General features: G+C 45.5%; 2 protein-coding genes across 12 annotated transcripts in view; one reads left to right on the forward strand and one right to left on the reverse strand.

The window, feature by feature from the left end:
* Positions 1 to 1,133: 1,133 nt before the first annotated feature.
* Positions 1,134 to 20,164, reverse strand: Tatdn3 (TatD DNase domain containing 3). 7 transcript variants are annotated; one of them, XM_042258853.2, is made up of 10 exons: positions 20,035 to 20,164; positions 18,476 to 18,508; positions 17,444 to 17,517; positions 16,530 to 16,614; positions 9,323 to 9,385; positions 8,081 to 8,190; positions 7,648 to 7,703; positions 5,668 to 5,769; positions 4,651 to 4,725; positions 1,134 to 2,808 (listed from the first exon to the last, which is right to left on the reverse strand). In XM_042258853.2, the coding sequence occupies exons 1-10, from the start codon at positions 20,104 to 20,106 to the stop codon at positions 2,798 to 2,800; spliced, it is 681 nt and encodes a 226-aa protein (XP_042114787.1). In that variant the 5' UTR covers positions 20,107 to 20,164; the 3' UTR covers positions 1,134 to 2,797. The 7 variants fall into 7 exon arrangements, with proteins under 7 accessions (XP_042114787.1, XP_042114786.1, XP_042114785.1 ...); XM_042258852.2 differs by having other exon boundaries at positions 4,651 to 4,728; XM_042258851.2 differs by having other exon boundaries at positions 4,651 to 4,731.
* Nsl1 (NSL1 component of MIS12 kinetochore complex) overlaps positions 20,154 to 21,504 on the forward strand; it is a 50,688-nt gene continuing 49,337 nt past the window's right edge. For all 5 annotated transcript variants that reach the window (XR_013043508.1, XR_013043509.1, XR_013043510.1 and 2 more), the window contains exon 1: positions 20,154 to 20,511. Coding sequence is in view for 2 of the 5 variants with exons in the window: in XM_042258848.2 (XP_042114782.1) it covers positions 20,278 to 20,511 (234 nt within the window). In the remaining 3 variants the exon portion in view is untranslated. The remainder of the gene's footprint in view (positions 20,512 to 21,504) is intronic.

The raw sequence follows: 21,504 nt of genomic DNA on the forward strand, positions 1-21,504 counted from the left end.
CTCTTCTTGGGAGAGAAGTTCCTCCTCTAGCTGGCACCAGATTAAAGGTTGTGATTTCTGGGGAAATTCCAGTTCCTTGAGGTTCACTGTTTTAATATTCTGATAGCCAGCTAAAAGGACGGGTACAATTGTCTCTTTATAATAATGCAAGTCTTGGATGGGGGTCCAAGGGGACATCGGGACAGACTGTTGTGTCATTAATAAAGGGTGATCAATGTCTCAGACCGACAACAGCCTGGCAGGGGTTCTGAGGGAGGTTTGATGATGTGGTGGGGTGCTGAAGAGAGGAACAGGCCCCCTGTGGCAGAGGTGGAGGTCTCTGCTTATCTCTGAGGACAGCGGAGGTTTCACAGCACAAGCCTGTAGCCAGGCCCTGATCCCCAGGCAGGAGGCAGGACAGGGTGGGGAGCGGGATGAGTGGTTACCAGCACCCCTTTGATGTAAGCTCACTCCCCTAGAAGTCTGAGCTGGAGGTTCACGGTGTTCTCTGCAGGGGCCGTGGTATCTGTGAGGGAGGAGGACTGCTGTAGGTACTGTGACCCAAGCAGCAGATGGAGTCTAAGTCTTAAAAACACCTTCGCAAGATGCCAGGACTGGGACAGTATCTCAGTGGCTGCCATCACCCCATTCAAGCCTGTCACACTTCACTGTGCCCTGACTTCTATGCTTAAGCACAAGGTGACAGGCTTCCTAATTTCAAGAACCATTTAGCAGGTGTATGGACAAGCTGGGTCAGTCTCTTCTCCTGTTATCTTCTCCATCAGTGAAACCAGCAAACATCTCCATCCTGCATCACAGAAGCCTGCTGCTCACTTCCTTAAAGATACGCTTTATTTGCCAGGTACAACTGCTTAGGAAGCTGAGACAGCATGGCTGAGCCTAGGTGTTTGGGGCCAGCCTGAGCCACATAGTGAAGTGTGTCCCTTTAAGGTGTGGGGGAGGAATATCTCAGTGCTCTCACAACTGCTGTTTCTTCTGGAAAAGGCCCTTTCCCTGTACAACTCAGATCTGGTTCCTTCTTACCGCGGCACACCTCAGCTAGGACACTGTGCCCAGAGGCACACTGACTGCCACATCTGAAGTATATCGAACTCTGCCATGCACACTAATTATTAAGTATTCAAAGACAAAAATCCATGGAGCACCTTCTTTATTTTTAAGAATTTTTAAATTCATTTTACATACCAACCACAGATCCCCCTCTCATCCTTCCTCCTGCTCCCCGACCAGCCTTCTCCCCTCCCGACCCACTTCCCATTCCCTCCTCTGTGGGGCGTTTACCCACCACCCCCACAGCTTCCCAGAGTTTTCTTGAGTGCGAGCAGCAGGAAATATTAGATAGAAGGATTTATAGTGGAGAATCTTGTGGAGATAAACAGATAGAAAATAAAGGTTAGCCTCGAGAGGGCCTGGAACCTATTCCAACGGGCCCGGACTGTCTCTGGTCCAGGGTTTTTATAGAGACGCCAAGGGGTGGAGCAAAAGACCTCCTCCCCCAGCACAGCCAAGTGCAGACCATCTCAGACACCTGCACTCAGGCCCGTGGTCCTGATCATCCTCTATTTGGACCTGCTGGGTAAAGCCACGAGGAACCCCAGAACGGGCTCCCACACTCCTCCAACAGGGTAAGGCCTCCCATGGGGAGTCAGCAAAGCCTGGAACATTCAGCTGAGGCAGGACTAAGCCCCATAGGTAATGGGTTCCAAAAAGTCTGCTCATGCACCAGGGATGGATCCTGATCCCACCGCCAGGTGCCCTTCAAACAGACCAAGCTACACAACTGTCTTTCATATGGGCCTAGTGGGGTCCCATGCAGGCTCCATAGCTCTCGGTCTAGAGTTCGTGAGTTCCCACGAGCTTGGTTCAGCTGTCTCTGCAGGTTTCCCCATCGTGATCTTCACCCCCCTTGCTCACAGAACCCCTCTTCTCTCTAGAGCTCAGCCCGGTGCTTGGCTGTGGATCTCTGCATCTGCTTCCATCAGTTACTGGATGAAGGCTCTCTGATGACAGTAGGCAGTAGCTGGGGTAGGCCAGTTCAGGCACCCTCTCCACCACTGCTAATAATCTAAGCTGGGGTCATCCTTGTGGATTCCCGGGAGCTCCCCTAGTACCAGGTTTCTCCCTACCCCACAATGTCTCCCTCTATCTAGATATCTCTTCCATTGCTCTCTCACTCCATGGAGCATCTTCTATAAGCCTACTGTTAAGTGGGGGAAAGCAGGATTGGGGCGGCGGCGGCGGCGGCGGCGGCGGCGGCGGCGGCGGCAGGGGAGGGAGTCCCTTGAGGCTTTCCTCCCCTCAAGTGGGCAATAACTCCGGAAGCTAGCGTGTCTGTGGTGTTTTTCCAGTCTGCTCCAGGACTTGGCTAATTCAAAGTTGGGAGGGGGCTGCATCTTCTGGAGTTGCATGGAGTTGCAGGCAGTTGCAACCCACCCACTGTGGGTGCTGGGAACTGCCCGAGTCCTCTGGAAGAGCAGCAAATGAGTGCTCTTAGTGGCTGGGCCGTCTCTCCGGCCCAGAATTTGTTTTAAAGAGAAACATTTCTGTAAAACTATGACTGCTATCCATATACACCGGCTTCTTCATGTCAGACCACTAAAGCCAACGCTTGCTTTCCCCAGTGCGGCCCTGAGCTGACTTGGCCGGGCAGTGGGTGGTTTGAAGCTATTTCTGGAGCAGGTACCGAAGCCTGGGAAACAGTTTTAATGCGTTCTGTGTCGTCACTTCTTGGACCTCTTCCACTGAGATCCCTTTCACTTGGGCAATGAATTCTGCTGAAATGGAGATGTTGCAGGGCTCATTCCGTGTCTGAAAGAGAACAAAGCTGAACACTCAAAGTCTGTACAGATCCTTGGAGACGGCAGCTAAGACACACACACACACACACACACAAGAATGAGCGGGTAAAACCCCCGATGAGCTACTTTCCTACTCTGGAGGAACTGACATTTCTCTATTAAAGCTTTTGTAAACGGGGGATGGACTTGACAGGGTGCGGCTACAATGCTGAGTCTACATCCATGCTGCTCAGAAAAGAACCTAGAGGCTTTTGCAGTCCAAGCCCTGAGCACCAGCATATGAAGCAGTCCACATCTGAACCCGGGGGAGCAGCTTGTCCGAGGGGTTAGCCATCTTTGTGTTTTTGCATGCATAAGTGCTGGGAAAGGTCACTGCACTCTCCTTGGCCTCTCACCTCACAGGCCACCTGCCCAGTGTGACTTAAAATGCTCCAGGGACTGGAAAGACTGCTCAATTAGGTCCTGCCATATCACTGACTTTTATAACCTGTGAAATAAATAAGCATTTTGCTTACACTCAGTGGAATGTCTTAATAACCAAAAAACAAAACAAAACAAAAAACAGTATTTCTGCAATCAATGGCATTTAGATTTAGTGAAAAATATTCCTGTAATTATTAATAAGTGGATATTTGGGATAATAATTAGAGGAATAAAATTATTAAGTAAAAAATACTTGATAATACAGACTAAAAAAATAAGAACTATGTCAAAGATTCACATTCAAAGCTGTTCCTCATAGTACTTAAATTACAGACTGGCTGAACGTGGTGGCACACATCTAGACCCCCAGCACCTGGGAGGCAGAAGCAGGAGGGTCAGGAGTTTTAAGCCTAACCTGGCTACACACTGACTTTGAGGTCAGTCTGGCTACATGAGACCCTATCTTAGAAAATTAACACTTGTGTGTGTGTGTGTGTGTGTGTGTGTGTGACTAATACAAAGTTTTTTTTTAAATTATGCCTTTATTACTTTATGTGTAGGAGCATTTTACCTACGTGTATGTGTGCATACCACATGCCTGCCTGTTGTCTGTGGAGGCCAGAGGAACGCATTGGGTTCTCTGGAACTGGCATTACAAATGGTAGTGAGCCATGATGTGGGTACTGGGAATAGAACCCAGGTCCTCTGGAAGAACAGCCAATGCTCTTAACCCCAAAGCCATCCCTCCTAATACCAAGTTTTAACAGTGGAACATTATGTGGTTATTAAACACTGAGGAAAAGTACATCTATAATATATATTTCTGACAGAAGGTATGAAATAGTGTGTTCAGGCTGATCCTTTCTTAAGGATATATATATCTTAAGGCACACACACATACACACACACACACACACACACACACACACACACACACACACGTATATGAAGAGAATGGTCTGGAAGGACCTGAGATCTTAAATCTAGTGATTTTTCACAGATAAGACTTCATTCCCTTCCTGGAATGTCTCATTTCACCTCTATGAGACAGTATCCTGTTCAAAGGAAAGATGATATCCTAAAAAGCTAATGAAGCTGGGCATGGTTGCTTTAACACCGGCACTCGACGCTGGGTGTGGTGGCGCGCGCCTTAAGCCCAGAACTCTGGAGGCAGAGGCAGGTGGATCTCTGTGAGTCTGGGGCCAGCCTGGGCTATAGTGTGAACTCCAGGACAGCAAGGGCTGTTACACTGAGAAACCCTGTCTTGGAAAAACAAAACCGAACCAAAATAAAATAAAATAGAAAGAAAAGGACTCTACAGGAAACACGGCCTCAGCTTAGGATCCGAGTACTGCAGCGAGTCCCAGCCAAGCCAGAATAGCCCCCACGGAAGACGCATCTGTACCCCAGAAACCAGCGATCCACCTACCAGTTTTTCCGGTCCCAGTGCAGGTGAATCTGTTTCTAAGCAGAGAGAGCTTAGAGGCAGCTGTTTCACAAGCTTCTGCTTCTTAGAGAGAAGAGAGTTCGCTTTAAACAGGTGGGAATGGAACAGCATTAACTTACCGCGGACGAGTCTCAGCGCGCAGGACTCTAAGGCCCGTCCTTACCACTAAACCACCGTGCTATCTGGACAGCGACCACGCTCCCACCAGCCACTTTAAAACAGAACAGCAGCCCGGCGGTGGTGGCCACAGCTTTAATCCCAGCATGGGGGTAGGGGGCGGGGTAGGGGTGCAGAGCCAGGTGGGGTCTATGCAAGCTGGAGGCAGCCAGCCTGGGCTACAGAGTGAGTTCCAGGATAGCCTGGTCTACAGCCAGGGCTACCCAGAGAAACCCTGTCTGGAAAACAACAATACAAACAACAACAACAAACAATATTGGCTCTTACATTTAGGCCTTGATGCATTCTTTTTTAAAGATGATTTTATTTGTATGTATTGTGTGTGTGTGTGTGTGTGTGTGTGTGTGTGTGTGTGTGTAGAGAGAGAGAGAGTTTGTGCATGTGTACACAGAAAAGGGTGTCAGTTCATCTGAAGCTGGAGTTACAGCTGGTTGAGAGCCGCCAACATGGGTGCTGGGGACAGAATTCACGTCCTCTCTTTTTGTTGTTGTTGCTGTTTTGTTTTTTTGAGACAGGGTCTCACTATGTAGCCCTGACTGGCCTTGAACTCACTATGTAGACCAGGCTGTCCTCGAACTCTGAGATAAGCCTGCCTCTACGTCATCAGTGCTGGGATTAAAGGTGTGCACCACGTCCAGCATCAGAGAGGCACTCTTAACTACAGAGCCGTCGTCTCCCCAGCCCCTCCCGGGTCCTTTTGTCTTGTCTTATTTTGTTTTTCTGTTTGGGTACAGACTTAAGATTAACTTTTGAAATGTAACCATAGGCACCACAGGTTTGTCACCCACACAGTGTGCAGTAAGTCCTAATGAGAGGCTTTACCTGTCCACTTCTCACGATGGACGGTGGAATTGAGAAGTAGTAACCCGCCCTTACTCCTTCCATGGCCACCGACGGCCGACCATCGAATGCATGCAGCAGGACCTGTTCAGCACCTCTCAATGAAAACGAAGTCAGAATTCCATTTTGTCCCATAACAAAGGGTTCCCCCATTAGTCAAACTAAACAGACCTGAATTTTAAGTAAATATTTATCAGCATGATATGAAGATCAGATTCCATAACTTCTAAAGTTTCAATAAACATACTGATCTTCAGAATGAAATAGTTAACATTGGAATGCAGCTTTTAAAAAGATCATCTGAACTGTCTGTGCCGCTAGATCGTTTCTATACATCCATGAGCTTTAAATCACCGCTAGATCGTTTCTATACATCCACGAGCTTTAAATCACTGCTAGATCGTTTCTATACATCCACGAGCTTTATATCACCACTAGAATGTTTCTATACATCCACGAGCTTTAAATCACCGCTAGATCGTTTCTATACATCCACGAGCTTTAAATCACCGCTAGATCGTTTCTATATATACACGAGCTTTAAATCACTGCTAGATCGTTTCTATACATCCACGAGCTTTAAATCACCCCTCCTAATAGGAGGGTTTGAGTAAACTGAGTTTCCTGACAGAAAGGCTAGTAGGAAAAAAAAAAAAAAGGACTCACAAATAAAACAGGCCTCGGCTCATAAAACCAATCGTGTTCTGTGCGTGCGTGCGTGCGTGCGTGTATTGCCAAGGACCAAACCCAGACTCTTACTCATACCCGGCAATCCCTCTAGCAATAAGATACATTCTTGCACACCAACCCCAGCTCTTAAAGGATAGTTGCTCAGTCTGCATTAAAATCATGTGTTCAGTGACCCTAGAAGGGCTCAGTACTGATTACTGACAAATTCATCAGTGACCACACCTCTAACTGCAGGTAGTTCCATTATTTCAGCATCTGTTTTTTCAATTACTGAGAATCTTCACTATGATCATAAATTTTTTATAAAATTTATTTAGGTCACAATCAACCAATGTGTGTTTTTTATACACACAACTGTAAACTAAAAACACACTTGTACACATACATGTACTGTTTAATGTCTGACAGGATTTTTTATGCAAATAGGAGTCTAAAAGTAAGGTGAATGGCATTTTAAACTCTGGAAAAGAACGCTGTAAGTTATACTCACGTCAGGAAAGTCCAGAGCAGGTGACTGCTCTTTCAGTCACGTGATGGCCACAATCTGTCTAACACTGTTTTATTATTTATTTATTCTTCATATATATTTATTTTATATGCGCTTGTACAAGCACCCATGTGCCATGGCAGAAATCAGAGGACAACTCCCTAGAGACTTGTTTCTCTCTTGCGACCTGATGGGATCTGAGAACTGAAGTCTGGTCAACAGTACAATCCCTCTCCTATGTGGCCCCAAAGCAACAGACTGAAAACACGCAGGAAAACACAGTGAGCAACGAGACTGTCCTGTGGCCTCAGTCTCTTTCTCATGAGAGCCAGGGGCTGGAGAGACGGCTCAGTGGTCAAGAGCACTTGCTGCTCTTGCAGAGGACCCGGGTTCAGGTCCCAGAACCCACATGGCACAACATCTATAACTCTAGTTCCAGGGGACCCGATGCCCTCTTCAGGCCTCTGAGGAGACCTGGCGCACATACAGTGAACATACATATATGCACGCAAAACACTCACACACATAAAAATAAAAACAAATAAATCTTAAAGAAAAATAGAAATTGGAGCTTCAAGTTCTCATTTGCTCTAGTGGAGCCTGATAAACACGTAACTGCACAAAATCAATCTTGTAAATATTAGCCTGGCACACAGACTCATCCTAGTGGGTCTCTATCTTTCCTCTTGCTGCATTCCCTTCTCTTTAAGGAATCAAATGGACCACGCTTGCTCCTTCCACCCTCAGCTGGAACTGTGAAGCCTGTATATTAGGAACGTAAGTACCTTGTTCACGTAAGAGGTTGATGGTGGGTCTTCCTGCTGAGCGGGAGTGCACATTTCTGTTTAACAACAACAGAATTCCTTTGAAGTCTTTTACATAGGAAAAGACTGTTTTTGTTGTTTTAAAAATAATTCAGGAGGCTGGAGAGATGGCTCAGCGACTCTTGCAGAGGACAAGGTTTGGTCTCCAGCACCCACATGGCAGCAGCTGGTTAAGAGCTCTAACTCCAGTCCCAGGGGATCCAGTGTCCTTTTCTGGCCTCCACAGGCACTACAGACACACGGTCCACAGACACACACGCAGGCAAACACCCAGACACACAAAGAATGGATTAAAAAAATAACTCAGAGGAAAAGGGATACAGCACTCATTTCAAGAGGACCAGCTGTTACAGAATTTGCTCTGTAGTTATAGGCAGAAAGATAGTTCACCTACAAAGGCACATTTAGTCTTTTGGCCAATTGGACCTGTCTGATCAGGACCTGTCTTTGTTCTTCCTTCTCTTCATCAGTGCCTGCAAATCTGGGGGAGAAGTCTAGTCCCACCTGTAACAGAAAGACAAAAGATCATGGCCTCTCCATGCGTGAGGATGAGCTCAAAGAGACATAAGTCAGCACACAGACCACACGCACCACTACACAGCAGCCACAGGAAATGTTAGCCAAAGTAGATACAAGTAACTTTAGCAGTCTACTGGATACACCCCAACTTCTAAGTTGTTTTGTTTTCCTCTTGTGGGGTACTCTAACTCTAAAGCTCATCGTGTATGTCACACATCTCAGTTTGGCACAGCGACATTGCAAGTCTTCAGAAGTCACACATGGTCACTGCACTGGGCAGCACAGATTACAGGCGACCATTCCCATTGATGCTACTGGGGCACGTAGTCTATGACCTCTATTCAGAATGTGTTTTCTTAGCTTTTATATTTAGTAGGAAGTAGAATTTTTTAAATAAAATTTAATAGAATTTTTAATAGAATTTAATTAAAATTCCTTACCATTATTAATAATTTAAGTAACATGGTCTTTAATCACAAACTCAAGATTAAAGTATGCCTTTATGTTACTTATAAAGGTTGTTTGTTTGTTTGCTTTTTGAGACAAGGTTTCTGTACAACCACCCCAGCAGTTGTGGAACTTGCTCTGTGGATCAAGCTAGCCCTAAACTCACAGGATCCGCCTGTCTCTGCCTCCCAAGTGCTGGGATTAAAGAAATGGGCCACCACCGCCCAGCACTGTTGATGTTGTTTTAATTACATTTATTGGGTGGAGGGACACACAGGGATGCCACAGTGTGGTGAGGTCAGAGGACAACTTTCAGGAGTCAGTTCTCTCCTTCCACCATGTGGGTCCAGGTTCTCAAGCTTGTTGGCAAGTGCTTCCACCTTCTGAACCATTCCACTGGCCCTCCCTCTACAGACTGTTTTAGCTTCTCAGAGCAATGGCCACACTTAAGCAAAAGCAAAGTCTTTAGAAATATTACTACATCATCATCTCCCATTAACATAAGTCTAGAGTAAGGCTTTCTATTGCTTCATTCCCAAGAGTATCAAGTTATTAGCAGGCTGAACTGGGTGAAAAACTATCCAAGTTGGTTATAATCACTAGTACTGATTAATACACATATCCCATGAAGATCTGGATTAGACATCATCTGATCAGCAAATGGGTTTACCTCTCCAATTGCCAACAACCGATCCTTGTACTTCTCAATAATAGGCAAAGCTACATCCAAATCCTACGAGGAAAAAAAAAATGTATTAATGCTGAGAGTAGGAATAATAGTTCCTTATTTAGAACCATGTGCCAGGTTCTATGCCATACTGGTACTTCACACAACTGAATCCATTTAACTCACCTATGACATAGGAATCATCGCCTCTATCAAGTCAGCAACTAGAAATATGAGTAGGAACATCCATCCACACATGTTCTGGTTACAAGCCCACCAAGATCCCACTTATACTTGGCCTTCTGCTTAGGAGGTGTTTCCTCACAGATTTGGAGGAACCTGGAGTGGAAACTGTGATCTGAAGTTCCTGGAGTGAGGGAGACCTGCTCCCTCTTTTCCCCCAGGGTACTCTTGAGGAGGGAGAAGTGAGAAATATGTAGATAGAAATATAGAGGAGAAAGACAGAAACACAGGATAGCTCAGGAGGTCCTGGGTCAAAACCCACCTGCCTCTTCTGTCCTTCTGTCTCCACTAAAGGGCTTTTACAGGAATGCCAAGGGGTGGAGCAAAAGACCTCCCCCAGCACAGCCAAGCAGACCACCCCAGCACAGCCAAGCGGACCACCCCAGCACAGCCAAGCGGACCATCCCAGACACCTGGTGACCACACATGTGGTCAAGCCATCCCCTAATGCAGCTCTGCTGTGTAAAGCAAGTTCAGATCTAACTAGGAAACCTTTGTGGGCTCCCACAGGTCCCTCCTCTTAATTTTTTAAAGACCCCCTCAGGCCCCATCAGATAGACTGAGGTCTGTCTTAGGTCATTCTCCTTGATTATTTCTTCCGTTACCCATCATGGAGATATGCTTTCCATCAAGCATACTCTGTCTTAGGCTGGAAGCTATGAAGAGAAAGTTGCCCATTACTGACTCTCAGCCTCTGGCAGGAGGGAGTACTGAGCTTAACTTAGCTTTGGCCCAGGTTCCTACTGAGCTTATAACCATCCACAGCAATCTCCATAGCTGCCTCACTTCCCAGTACAGGAGTAGATAATGATAGAGATGGCGTATCTTTTTTGGAATGGGTGTTAAGATGTCTATAACAGCCTTAGCTGTGCCAAGCCCTTTTTAAATCAATGAACTCTTGATGCAAAACACATCAGATAAATTACATCAACTTAAAAGATTCCCTTAGGTTCTTCCAAACTCTGGCTTATAACATCAACATAATTTTAGTATAAACGTCACATATTTACAGCTATCATGGCCATTTACTATATGTATTTACACTTCTTACAAACTTACATCACTATATATATATTTAAACTTACATTTTATAGGACTACTTTATAAACCTTAACATCTAGAAGAGATCTCTGAACTATTATCACTATACATATTTACACTTTTTACAAGCTTACTTATGTATATTCAAGAGGAAACTCGATAGATCTATATAGACATCTAGAACTAACTTATACTAGCAAGCATCTAGAAGAGATTTCTTAACATTTAGAAGAGATTTCTTAGAGAACTATTTACCAAACTTATATTAAACTATTAGCAAACATCTAGAAATAATCTCTTAACAGAACTAACCCATCAAACATTTAGAATAGATTTTTACATTATCTTCCAACAAGACAAAGAGCAATTTTCTTTGGACTTCATTTAGAAAGTAGAAATAGTGCTGCTGCTAAAACTTTTATAAAAACTCTATTGAGAGCTCAGTTTACAGCAGGCCCAAAAAGGCAGAAAAGAGACGAGGAGAAAAACCTCCTAAGGAACACTCTGTCTCTGAACTGCTCAGCTGGCATCTCCACAGCAGTCAATTTCCCATCAGGAGAAGGTAATTGTCTAAGTTGGAGTGGGGTTCCAGACCTGCAGCTTTTAGCAGGTGCCCCTGTGTACCAAAAACATTGCTGAAACTTCATCCCAAACTCCTCAGCAGCCTGGAGGCCTCCTTACTCTCCTACGGTCCCCGGACTGCAAGATGGAACCTCAATGTCAGCAGAACTGTGTCAGCTCCTTCTCACCCCAGTTCCTCTGGAAGAGTGCCATTGGAGCTGACATTCCTCTGTTCCACACTCCCACCAAACTCTCACACAATTTGCCCCCTTCTTAATTTTTTTAGAGCTGCTGTAAGTTTACCATGAGTGTTTTTAAATGATGTCAATGTTTCTCTCTTGAATCTTAAGCACAACTCAATCTCGTAAGCTTTTTTTCACACCTGAAGCCATCTCCCAGTGTAAGGACCATTTTCCCTTGCTTTCTAAAGGGTTTTTAAATGACTTGTTGATAAACAGTAGTGTTTTAATTATCTCCTGTGAGGCAAGCTGTTTGTTTGCTTTTAGCTTTTTGGGAAGTAAATCTAAGCTTTCTAGCAGTGCTTAGGAAAGAAACTTCACTTTCAGCTGGGGAAAAAAAAAACGGTTTTACGGGCAGTGCTACCATTTTTATCTGAAAAACTACATTTCCCATAATGCATTTCTCTATATTGGCCTGCTGTTATGAATGACATTATGGACTATGTTTGGCACAATTCCTTTCAAGTCCACCATGCTCGTTTCCTTTTACATGGTCAAAGTCAAGCTTCTGCCTTCAGCCCAGGAGGTCTGAGTCAAGCTTTTTGCTTTTTCACCATGGGAGATTGAGAAATGTGGGGCAAACATGAGCTACAAAGATGGTGCCGAGAGGAAGTTAGCCCAAGTTGTTTACACTAAGATTAGATACAAATGATGCTGAGAGGAAGTTAGTTCAAGTTGTTTATGCTGAGATAAGATACAAAGATCAGGAGATGATGTCAGTGCATAAACAACTCCTAAACAAGGAAACTAGTATAGGGTGGCCTTTAAAACAATTGGTTGGTTCCTTCCACTCCCTCTTAGGGTTCTAAGGTTTTTTGCTATAAAAGAGGCTTACTGCCTAATCAGAGGTGACCTAAGTTCCTGGTGGGGCAAAACCCCACAGGGAAACGTCTACTCTCCCTGAGCTGGTCTTGCTAGGTGTTTTTCCTTCCTGATACTGTCCCCAGAACTGAATTATACCCGCCTGCTAATGCACTCATATTCGGGCAGGTCCTTTTGTGCCAAAAGCAAAATTCCCTCAGGGCTTGCTCTTCTGAGTTACTGGGTCAGTGAAAGAAAGTGAAGCTTGAAACAAAACTTTTTCACGGCCTTTTCTGAGAGACATTTTCCCTGATAGACCTCTGTCTTGTCCCCGCTTGTCTCCTCCCCAAACACAGAGTCCTGGAGGCAGCCAAGGCTCAGCTTTACTGCTTCCTCTTCTACAGTAACCCTTCCCCAGTTCCCACACCACCTCTGTCGGGGTTCCACCTTGGGGAATCTGTCCCTGCTTCGGCTCGGCCTGCACTTTCTCGACAGGCCCTTGCCTCAGGGAGCTCTGGCTGCTGTTTTTTATTTCTAGTTTAGAGAGACAGGGCTTAGCAGAGAAGATTGGTCCAGTTCCAAGAGGTCTTTTTGTTTTCTTAAAACCACAGGCGGTTTTCCCATAAAGTTCCAGGTGAATCCAATTTTGCCTTTACAGAAAGAGAGTCTCTGAGAAGCAAAGATCTGAATGGCTTTTTATTTTTTTTTTAGAAAGAGATTAAGTTTTTCCCAAGAAAGCTTTTAGTTTTGGGGAGAGAAAGACCACCAAGTTTTCCCCAAACTTCTGTTCTCTAAACTTTGGCTTCATGGCCAAGAGGAAACTAATTCTGATGCTGCGGTGTTTCCAGACAGTGGCATTGGCTGCAGAGTGAAAAGTTTTATTTCACCTGCATTTGCCTCGGGGAAAATCCTTTCCCTGCTACTTGGGACCAAAAGCTTCCCACAGGAATCTTTTTCTCCCTGTTTCTTCCTCTGATTTTTCCCAGTTTGCATACATAGACCCATAGTTAGAAAATTAAGGACATGGTTCCTCTGTCTTGCTGCTTATCTTTTTCTAAGCTTTACTAATGCTATATTTGTACATCCTACTTTTCTAAGTTTTTTCTACACTATATTACTATACTCTACCTTCCTTATTCCTCATAGACAGAATTTTAAGAGAGACAGAAAAAGAAAGAAACCTAGATAGAGAAAAATATACTCTCCAGGCTCACTAGGGCATCTTCCAGCCCCTTTCACTCCTGAAAATAGATTACCCCTGCTTTAATTTCCATAACCAAACATGTCCTAACTTCTCACGGGGCCCTCAAACCCTCCTTTTGCCAAGTCCCTGGACCCTGTTTCCAGTGCCATTTGAGGGAGACCTGCTCCCTCTTTTTCCCCCAGGGTACTCTTGAGGAGGGAGAAGTGAGAAGTATGTAGATAGAAGTATAGAGGAGAGAGACAGTTAGAAAACATAAGACAGCTCGGGAGGGCCTGGGTCAAAACCCACCAGTCCCTTCTGTCTCTACTAAAGGGCTTTGAAAGGAATGCCAAGGGGTGGAGCAAAAGACATCCCCCAGCACAGCCAAGTGCACACCATCCAGGATACCTGGTAACCACACACTGGTAACCACGTGGTCAAGCCATCCCCTAATGCAGCCCTGCTGTGTAAAGAAAGCTCAGATCTAACTAGAAAATCTTTGTGAGCTCCCACACTGGGGTGGGTGAGAAGACATGGGTGGTCATCATGCACATGGCTCTGTCTCCTCCTAAGTAGTGGTTTGTAAGTTTATAAGAGTGGTAGTCCCACATTCCCTTTGTTCCTTTTTCATTGATTTATCTTTATAATCTTGCTTGGTCTACCTATAATAAGAGTTCAACAATAAAAACTATGCATTTCACATATAATCTCGTCTGAGAACTACTAAAGTAGTGGTAGATTGTTAATTTCATTTAAGAGAATTTGATGGTGTCTTTCTAAGGCAAAGACAAAATTTAGAAATCACTTGTAGATAATTCTGAAAAGATTTGTTTAGTGTGTGTGTGTGTGTGTGTGTGTGTGTGTGTGTGTGTGTGTGAGTTACATGTACCATGTGTGTGCAGGCGTGTGAAGTCAGAGGGCATTGGAACTTGATACCTCAGGTGGCTGTCACCCTGATGTGGGTGTTGGCAACCCAATCTGTGATCTCTGCAAAAGCAGTGTGTGCTCTTACTGCTAAGCCATCTCTCCAGCTCCCTGTGGAACAGTTTAAAGCACTCTGTGGATTGTTTTCAGAATATATAAACTGTAAAGCTCTTCTACTAGAGAAAACCAGAACAAGGAGAACCAAGGGAAGGAGGAAAGGAGCTGTGTGCTTGTGGGGACAGGGAGGCAGAGGCAGAGGGGATGTAAATTAAGGCCCTAGAATGGCATCATAGCAGCTTGGTTAAAGGTCTTAAGTTCAATTCCCAACAACCACATGGTGGCTCACAACTATCTATAGTGGTATCTGATGCCCTCTTCTGGTGTAAAGGTGCATGTGCAGCTAGAGCACTCATATACATAAAATAAATAAATCAATCTTTAAAAAACAAACTCAGAAAGAGGCTGAAGATAAGGATGAAGCTCAGATGCAGAGGCCTGCAGCTCCCAGAGTGTGTGCTAGTTAGGAGAAAAGCAAACAGTTCACAGGAGACTATTCAAACCCCTAATAAAAGAGCTAGAAGGTTTCTGGCAAGTCAGGTGATAAACACAGAAACTACACCCTGATTCACATTACTTGTTGTCTAAGTTAGGGTTTCTATTGCTGTGAAGAGACACTGTGACCATGGCAACTCTTATAAAGGAAAACATTTAATTGGGGCGGTTCACTTATAGTTTCAGAGGTTCAGTCCTTTGTCATCATGACAGGGAGCATGATGGCATGCAGGTAAAGGTGGTGTTAGAACTGAGAGTCCTACATCTTGACTCAGAGGCAACAGGAAACTAAAAGTCACACTGAGGGAAGCCTGAGCAAAAGAGACCTCAAAGCCACCCCCACAGTGACACACTTCCTCCAACAAGGCCACACCTCCTCCAACAAGGCCACACCTCCTCCAACAAGGCCACACCTCCTCCAACAAGGCCACACCTCCCACTAGTGCCACTCCCTTTGGGGGCCGGTTTCTTCCACAATGCCACACTTATTTTTTTTTTAAGATTTATTTATTTATTTATTTATTTATGTATACAGTGTTCTGCCTGCATGTATGCATGCAGGCCAGAAGAGGGCACCAGATCTCATTACAGATGGTTGTGAGCCACCATGTGGTTGCTGGGAATTGAACTCAGGACCTTTGGAAGAACAGCCAGTGCTCTTAACTGCTGAGCCATCTCTCCAGCCCCCGCCACACTTATGTAATGCATCCAAATGTATTTTATGTGTTTTTATTGTTTTAAACTATGTGTATATAGGTGCCCTCAGAGGCCAGGGGCACTGGGTTTCCTGGGGGTGGAGTTACAGGTGGTTATAAGCTGCCCAGTGAGAGGGATGGGAATCAAACTTGATCCATCTGCAGAAGCCATGTGAATTCTTAACCACTGAGATGTCTCTATGGCCCCTGAACTTTTCATGTTTTAGCTGGGGATTGAACCTAGGACTTCATACATAGTAGGTAAGCACTCTTTCACTGAGCTAGAGCCCATCCTCTTTGTGGTTTTTTTACTATTATGGTAGTCTCATCTTGAGACAAAGTCTCTCAGTGGGACCTGGGTCTCACTGGTTGACTTGCCAGGGAGCTCCAGGTATCCCCGTTTCCACCTCCCCAGCACTGAGATGACAAGTGGGTACCATCACCATGGCTATTTAGCATGAGTTCTAGGGGTCAAACTCAGGTCCTCACACCTGTGCAGCAAGCACTCTACTGACTGAGCCACCTCCCCAGCCCCTTATCACTTTCTTTTGGTGGAAAAAGCAGTATGACATGGTTAAAAAACATGGGAAAAAGAAATCCTAATTCTACTATATCATCATGTCATGCAATCTTGAATTGATGGAAGGTGCTGCTTCTTTGTTTGGGGGTTATTAACTTAGAACACATATCAGAAGCTGGGTTTGTGGCACAGGCTGCAATTCTAACTATTTGGGAGGCTGAACCAGGAGGATCATGAGTTCAAGGCCAGTCTGGGCAGTTCAGTGAGACCCTGTCTCAGAATAAAAACATAGCAGAGGTTACAGCTCAGTGGTAGAATACTTGCTTAGCATGTCTGAGGCCCTAACCTCATCCCCAGCTTTCCCACCCCACATCACAAGAATATAAACTATGGGGGTGATCACTGAGTCAACAGTTATAATTTTTATGGCTCTCATTTACATGACTTTTACCTTTAATGTCACACTTCTTGGTTTTTCTGGTGAAAGTTCTTGAACTGGGTGAACTCCCAGACATGGCAGGATGAATCCAGTATACCTAAAAATGTAGACTAAGTTAAGAAAGCCACAGTAGGCCAGGAGATCACAGTGCCTCCCTAAAGAACAGAAAGGGAACACTCCGCTTTGGAGACTATGTTAACATGCCTTTTCCTTCTTGATCTTTCTATTTTCTTTGAGACAGGGTCTCACTAAGTAGTCTTGGCTTGCCTGGAACTCACTATGTAGACCAGACTGGCCTCAAACTCACAGAGATTCTCCTGTCTCTGTCTCCGAGTGCCAGGTTAAAAGCATGTGCTATCATTCCTGACTTTCCTCATTCTTTTAAAAAACAATTCTTTGATTTTATTTAAATTGGACATAACAATCTTTCTTAGCAACTCTTTACAATCTTCATTAGAGCTAGTGCAGAGTCTATGCTTTGGTTTCAGCACTAAGAAGGCTAAGGTGGGAAAACTGCTTGAGTTCATGAGTTCAAGACTGGGTTCAGTAGCCTAAATTACAAATCTTAACTGAAGTAGCACCAGAGGTGGAGAGGTGCTTCAGCAGGTAAAGCTCAAGGACCGGAGTTCAGCTCCCCAGACGGGCAGGCATGGTGGCCTGGCTCAGCTCCCCAGACGGGCAGGCATGGTGGCTTCCTATAACTCAGCACTTGGGAGGCAGGGGATCCAGGAGCAAGCCAGGATAGCTAGACTAGCCAGAATCCATGAGCTCTGTGTTTAGTGAGGTAGCTTACATCAATAAATAGAGGAGAGCCATCAAAGAAGACACCTAATGTCAGCGTTGGGTCGTCACATGCCCCACCCCCACACATCTGCACACAGATGTGAACACCACACACACAAAAGAAGACGAGAAACAACAATCACCTTTCTGAAAGTTGCATAATCCTTTCAAATTCTCCTGCATGTTCAGCAACTGCTACAAGGGCCATAACATTAGCCTAACAAAAAAAAAAATAGAATTCCAAACAATATGCACATTTGATATAAATTAAGAGAAATGTTAAAGTTTTCTGTACATTTCCTATTCTCCTTTAGTAGGCCCCAGTAATACAATCAAAGTGACGACCACTGAGTACTTATTATTTCAGGCCCCATGTTCAATGACTATAAATGTCACTTCATTAACCTACACAGACCAGAGGTAGGCATTGCTTTAATTCACTGGACAGAGACAGCATTTGGGAGGGAATCAAGGTCGTTAGGCTCATGTGACTCTACAGCCCATGTGTCAGTTAAGATGCCTGCCACACAACAGTGTGCAACTAATTTCATAAATACTTCCAAGATTTTACAATTTTTTATTTTTCAATTTTATTTTTACTTATTCTCTCTCTTAGTGAACATGGGTGCACAAGCATGTGCAGGACATGTATGCCACAGTAAGCGTGTGGGATTCGGAAGACACCTTCGTGGGGTCAGTTCTGCCTTTCCACTGTGGTCCCAGTGGTTGAGCTCAGAACTTTATCCACTCCGCCATCTCTCAGTCCTTGCTAACTTTTTTTCTAACAAATCAAAATGTTTCAGAAGACTTTTGTAATGTATCCTAGAGTTTAGGAAGTGAGAGGCTGACCGCACTATCCATTCTACAGAGCTGCCGTACATGGTGGCAGGTCAGAGTCTTGTGTCTCTGTCACTTCCCTGGCATGCGTCTCTGCCTTGTTCCTAACCTTTAGACACGAGAACCCTCAACTATCAAATGGAGAATGTCTGACTATGAAAGAGGAACTTCCTCAGGAGGTGTGGAGACTTTAGAAGAGCTGACGTTAGCAAGGACTTAGCTCTGTGGCTGGCATAGCCCATGGAAACATGGAGCATGTCTAAACAGTACCTAAAAATAGTATGTCCAGGGAAGACAGGAGGGGCGCAAAAGGGGGGCAGTAATGGACACTAACTTACCTTTTTGGCTTTCTCCAACACAGCATCCAGATCCTACAACAAACATAAGCAGCCACACTTACTTCACACAGGGAATTAACTGCTCTTTGGCCATATAAATGTAGCTGAGACATCATAAAGGACAACAGTGTTTCTCCCACAGGGTGGCAGAAAATGAAGTGCCTCCCCTGACCCACACTCTTACCACACTGTACAACACAAACCTCTGCTGAGAAATACAAAGGACAGGTCTGTCCCACCTTACTCTCCCCCTCAGCAGCTTCTAGACACCCCCGCCACACACACACACACACACACACACACACTTTGCTTTTAAAGTATCACTGTCTCACTGATGGCTACTCTCCAGTCTCCTTGACTGACTGTCATCTTTATGACAAGCTCTTCTGTTCTCTCTGTACTTGTAAGAGATCTCATCTGTCTTCTTTTGTTTATCTAGCGCCCTCAGTTACACCACACCTGTTCTCTACCACTGAGCTATATCCTCAGCCTCTCGTGGGGTTAGGTAGCATGTAGAATCTCCAACTTACCTCAGTTTTTACTCTCTCCTGAACCTGTGACTCACATTCTAAATCACTACATAATCATTCTATTTGGATGAGATCAGACATACCAATACGTCCCCACTAGGGATTCTATCTGCCTGCCTCTCCACTCCCATCCCAAACCTTGATCTTTACTCATCTCAGCAAAGGGCATCACCACCTTAAAACACAAACTAAAAATCTAAGCCATGTCGATTCCTTCTTTCTCCTTGCTCTTCACATCCAAGTCCCCTGCATGTACTGTTGGAGTTATTTTTAAAATACGATGAGTACATCTACTCTGATTCTCATGATATCACAGCACTAGCCTCTACCATCTTCTGTCTGTATACTGAGACTTCTTAAATGTTGTAGCTTTCTCTCCTTCACCTTTTTGCCACACAGCAGATTTGTCTTCAGAATATTCTGTTTTTCTTTCTTAAAATGGGTTGTCTTAAAACTTTAATGGGTTAAAAGTGTGCATCTAAAGCAATCCAAATGTCTTACTGACTTACCTCTCCTATACCCTGAAAATCTCCCTAGTCTTTGAAAATTTTATTTTATTAATCGCTTCCAGCTGTTGGTTAACTAAAAGAGGCCAAATTCCATACTGGATAGGCGTCTACAACCTGCCGGTGTTCCTTACTACCGCACACTCACACCATAAGCGTCACCTCCTAAGAAATACAGTCCACCCTCAGTCTCTCCAAGGTAGCAGGTAAAACCTATTCCACCCCTACACACACGCCCCATCCCGTTTGCCCCTCTCTCGGTCCAGAACTGGGACCTCTGCTAAGGGCTCGGATGGAGCACATCTCAGGAGTGGTAAGAGAAAGGACCGTTGAGACGACAAACACAAGCTTCGTGGCGATAGTTTACCGCTGTTTAAGATCAGGAAGAACACCAGTAGGATGAGGTTCAAAGGGAAACCCTCAGGTCGCCATAGACTAGGTAGGGCCAGAGGGGTTGGGGAGAAAAGATAACTTTCAGGAAAGGACTCCCGACTCCCGCAGGCCCCAACTCGCCCTCACGTACGCTGTTAAAGTCCGGGGCGGAGAGATGGCAGTGACAGTCCACTAGCCCCAAGCCCACGGGACCCACAGCCATTTCTGCAGACTTCCCAACCGGAAGCCGGAGTGGAAGCCCGGGGCCGCGGAAGCCCGAGCGGAACTATGAGCACCGGGGGATCGAGTTTCCGGCCGGACGCGGACAGAGGGGCTCCACCGAGGGAAGCATCCTTCCGGTCTCGACGTCACCGCCTCAGTTCAAACCGGAGAGATGGCGGGTATTCCTGAAACGGTGCCGGTCTCCGCCTCGCAGGGTCAGGATGCCCGGACCTCCTCAGACCCCCAGGCCTCGGCACCCGCCTCTCCGCCAGAGGACTTCCGAGTGCGCTGCACCTTGAAAAGGGCTGTGGTGGAAGTGATGGAGCTGTGCGGTCGCTTCGTGCAGGAGCTGGGGGCCGCGCTGCCGGAGGACATCCGAGAGCTGGCGCTGCGGGACGCGCAGTGGGTACGGACCGGTCCCTCCTTCCCGCCCCTCACCCTACTCTGCCCCGCTCCGCAGACCGCAGGGTGCCCCAGGCTAGCCTGGGAAATGCCGGGGAAGGCAACCAAGATGCTAGTGCCACCTGGGTGCTTCCTGTCCGCTGGACATACAGGGCAAGCGAGCACATACGCAATCTTGAAAAACAGGCGGCATGAGTGTGCTCATATATTTTAATACATACGGCACTATAATATATAAATAAGGCATCATACTAAGGCTTTCAAATCTGATGGCTTATGTCCACAAACCGTCTCGTTTGTTACTTGCCGTAGCTTAAGTGCTCAGTTAAGTACAAAGTGGCTCTCCTAGGGACCAGCGCATGTTTACAGTCTGGTACGAGGAGTTCTCCAGGAGCCAACAGTCCTCGAAGTCAGTCACCTGGCTACTTTTTAGTCTTTGCTTTTGCTTGTTATTTTATAACATTGTGTGAATGGAGCAAACGCATTTTACTTTAAGTCAAAAACAGATGAAAACGCTGTCTTGATGTTAAATTTTACTAAGGTCACTGGTTGAGCTGGACATGGCAGTGTACGCCCAGCACTTGGAAGGCAGAGGCAGGCAAATCTCATTGAATTCCAGACCAGTCTGGCTCACACAGTGAGTTCCAGACCAGCCAGGGCTACATAAAGAGACCCTATTCCTCCTACCCCATTGGCCCTTATAACCCACTTCCCTTTTCACCCATATTTTGCAAAGACCCTGAAGTTGATGGTTTCTGAGGAAAGACACTAGAAGTTGGGGGATTGCTGCCTCTCTCTTGAACAGTCTATATGTAGGGGAACGTCCCAAGCTTGTACTGCAGCACATCTGTGACCAAATGACAACAGTACAGAGTAAACACAGATGTCGTCAGTCTCAAGAAGCAGAAATAAGGAGGGGCTGGAGAGGTACTTAGTGCTGAGTGTTCTTGTAGCATGCACGAGACAGAGGTTACATGAAGGAATAATGAACAAACCT

This window comes from Peromyscus maniculatus, chromosome 11 (genome assembly GCF_049852395.1).
Source record: "Peromyscus maniculatus bairdii isolate BWxNUB_F1_BW_parent chromosome 11, HU_Pman_BW_mat_3.1, whole genome shotgun sequence".
Lineage (NCBI taxonomy): Eukaryota > Metazoa > Chordata > Mammalia > Rodentia > Cricetidae > Peromyscus > Peromyscus maniculatus.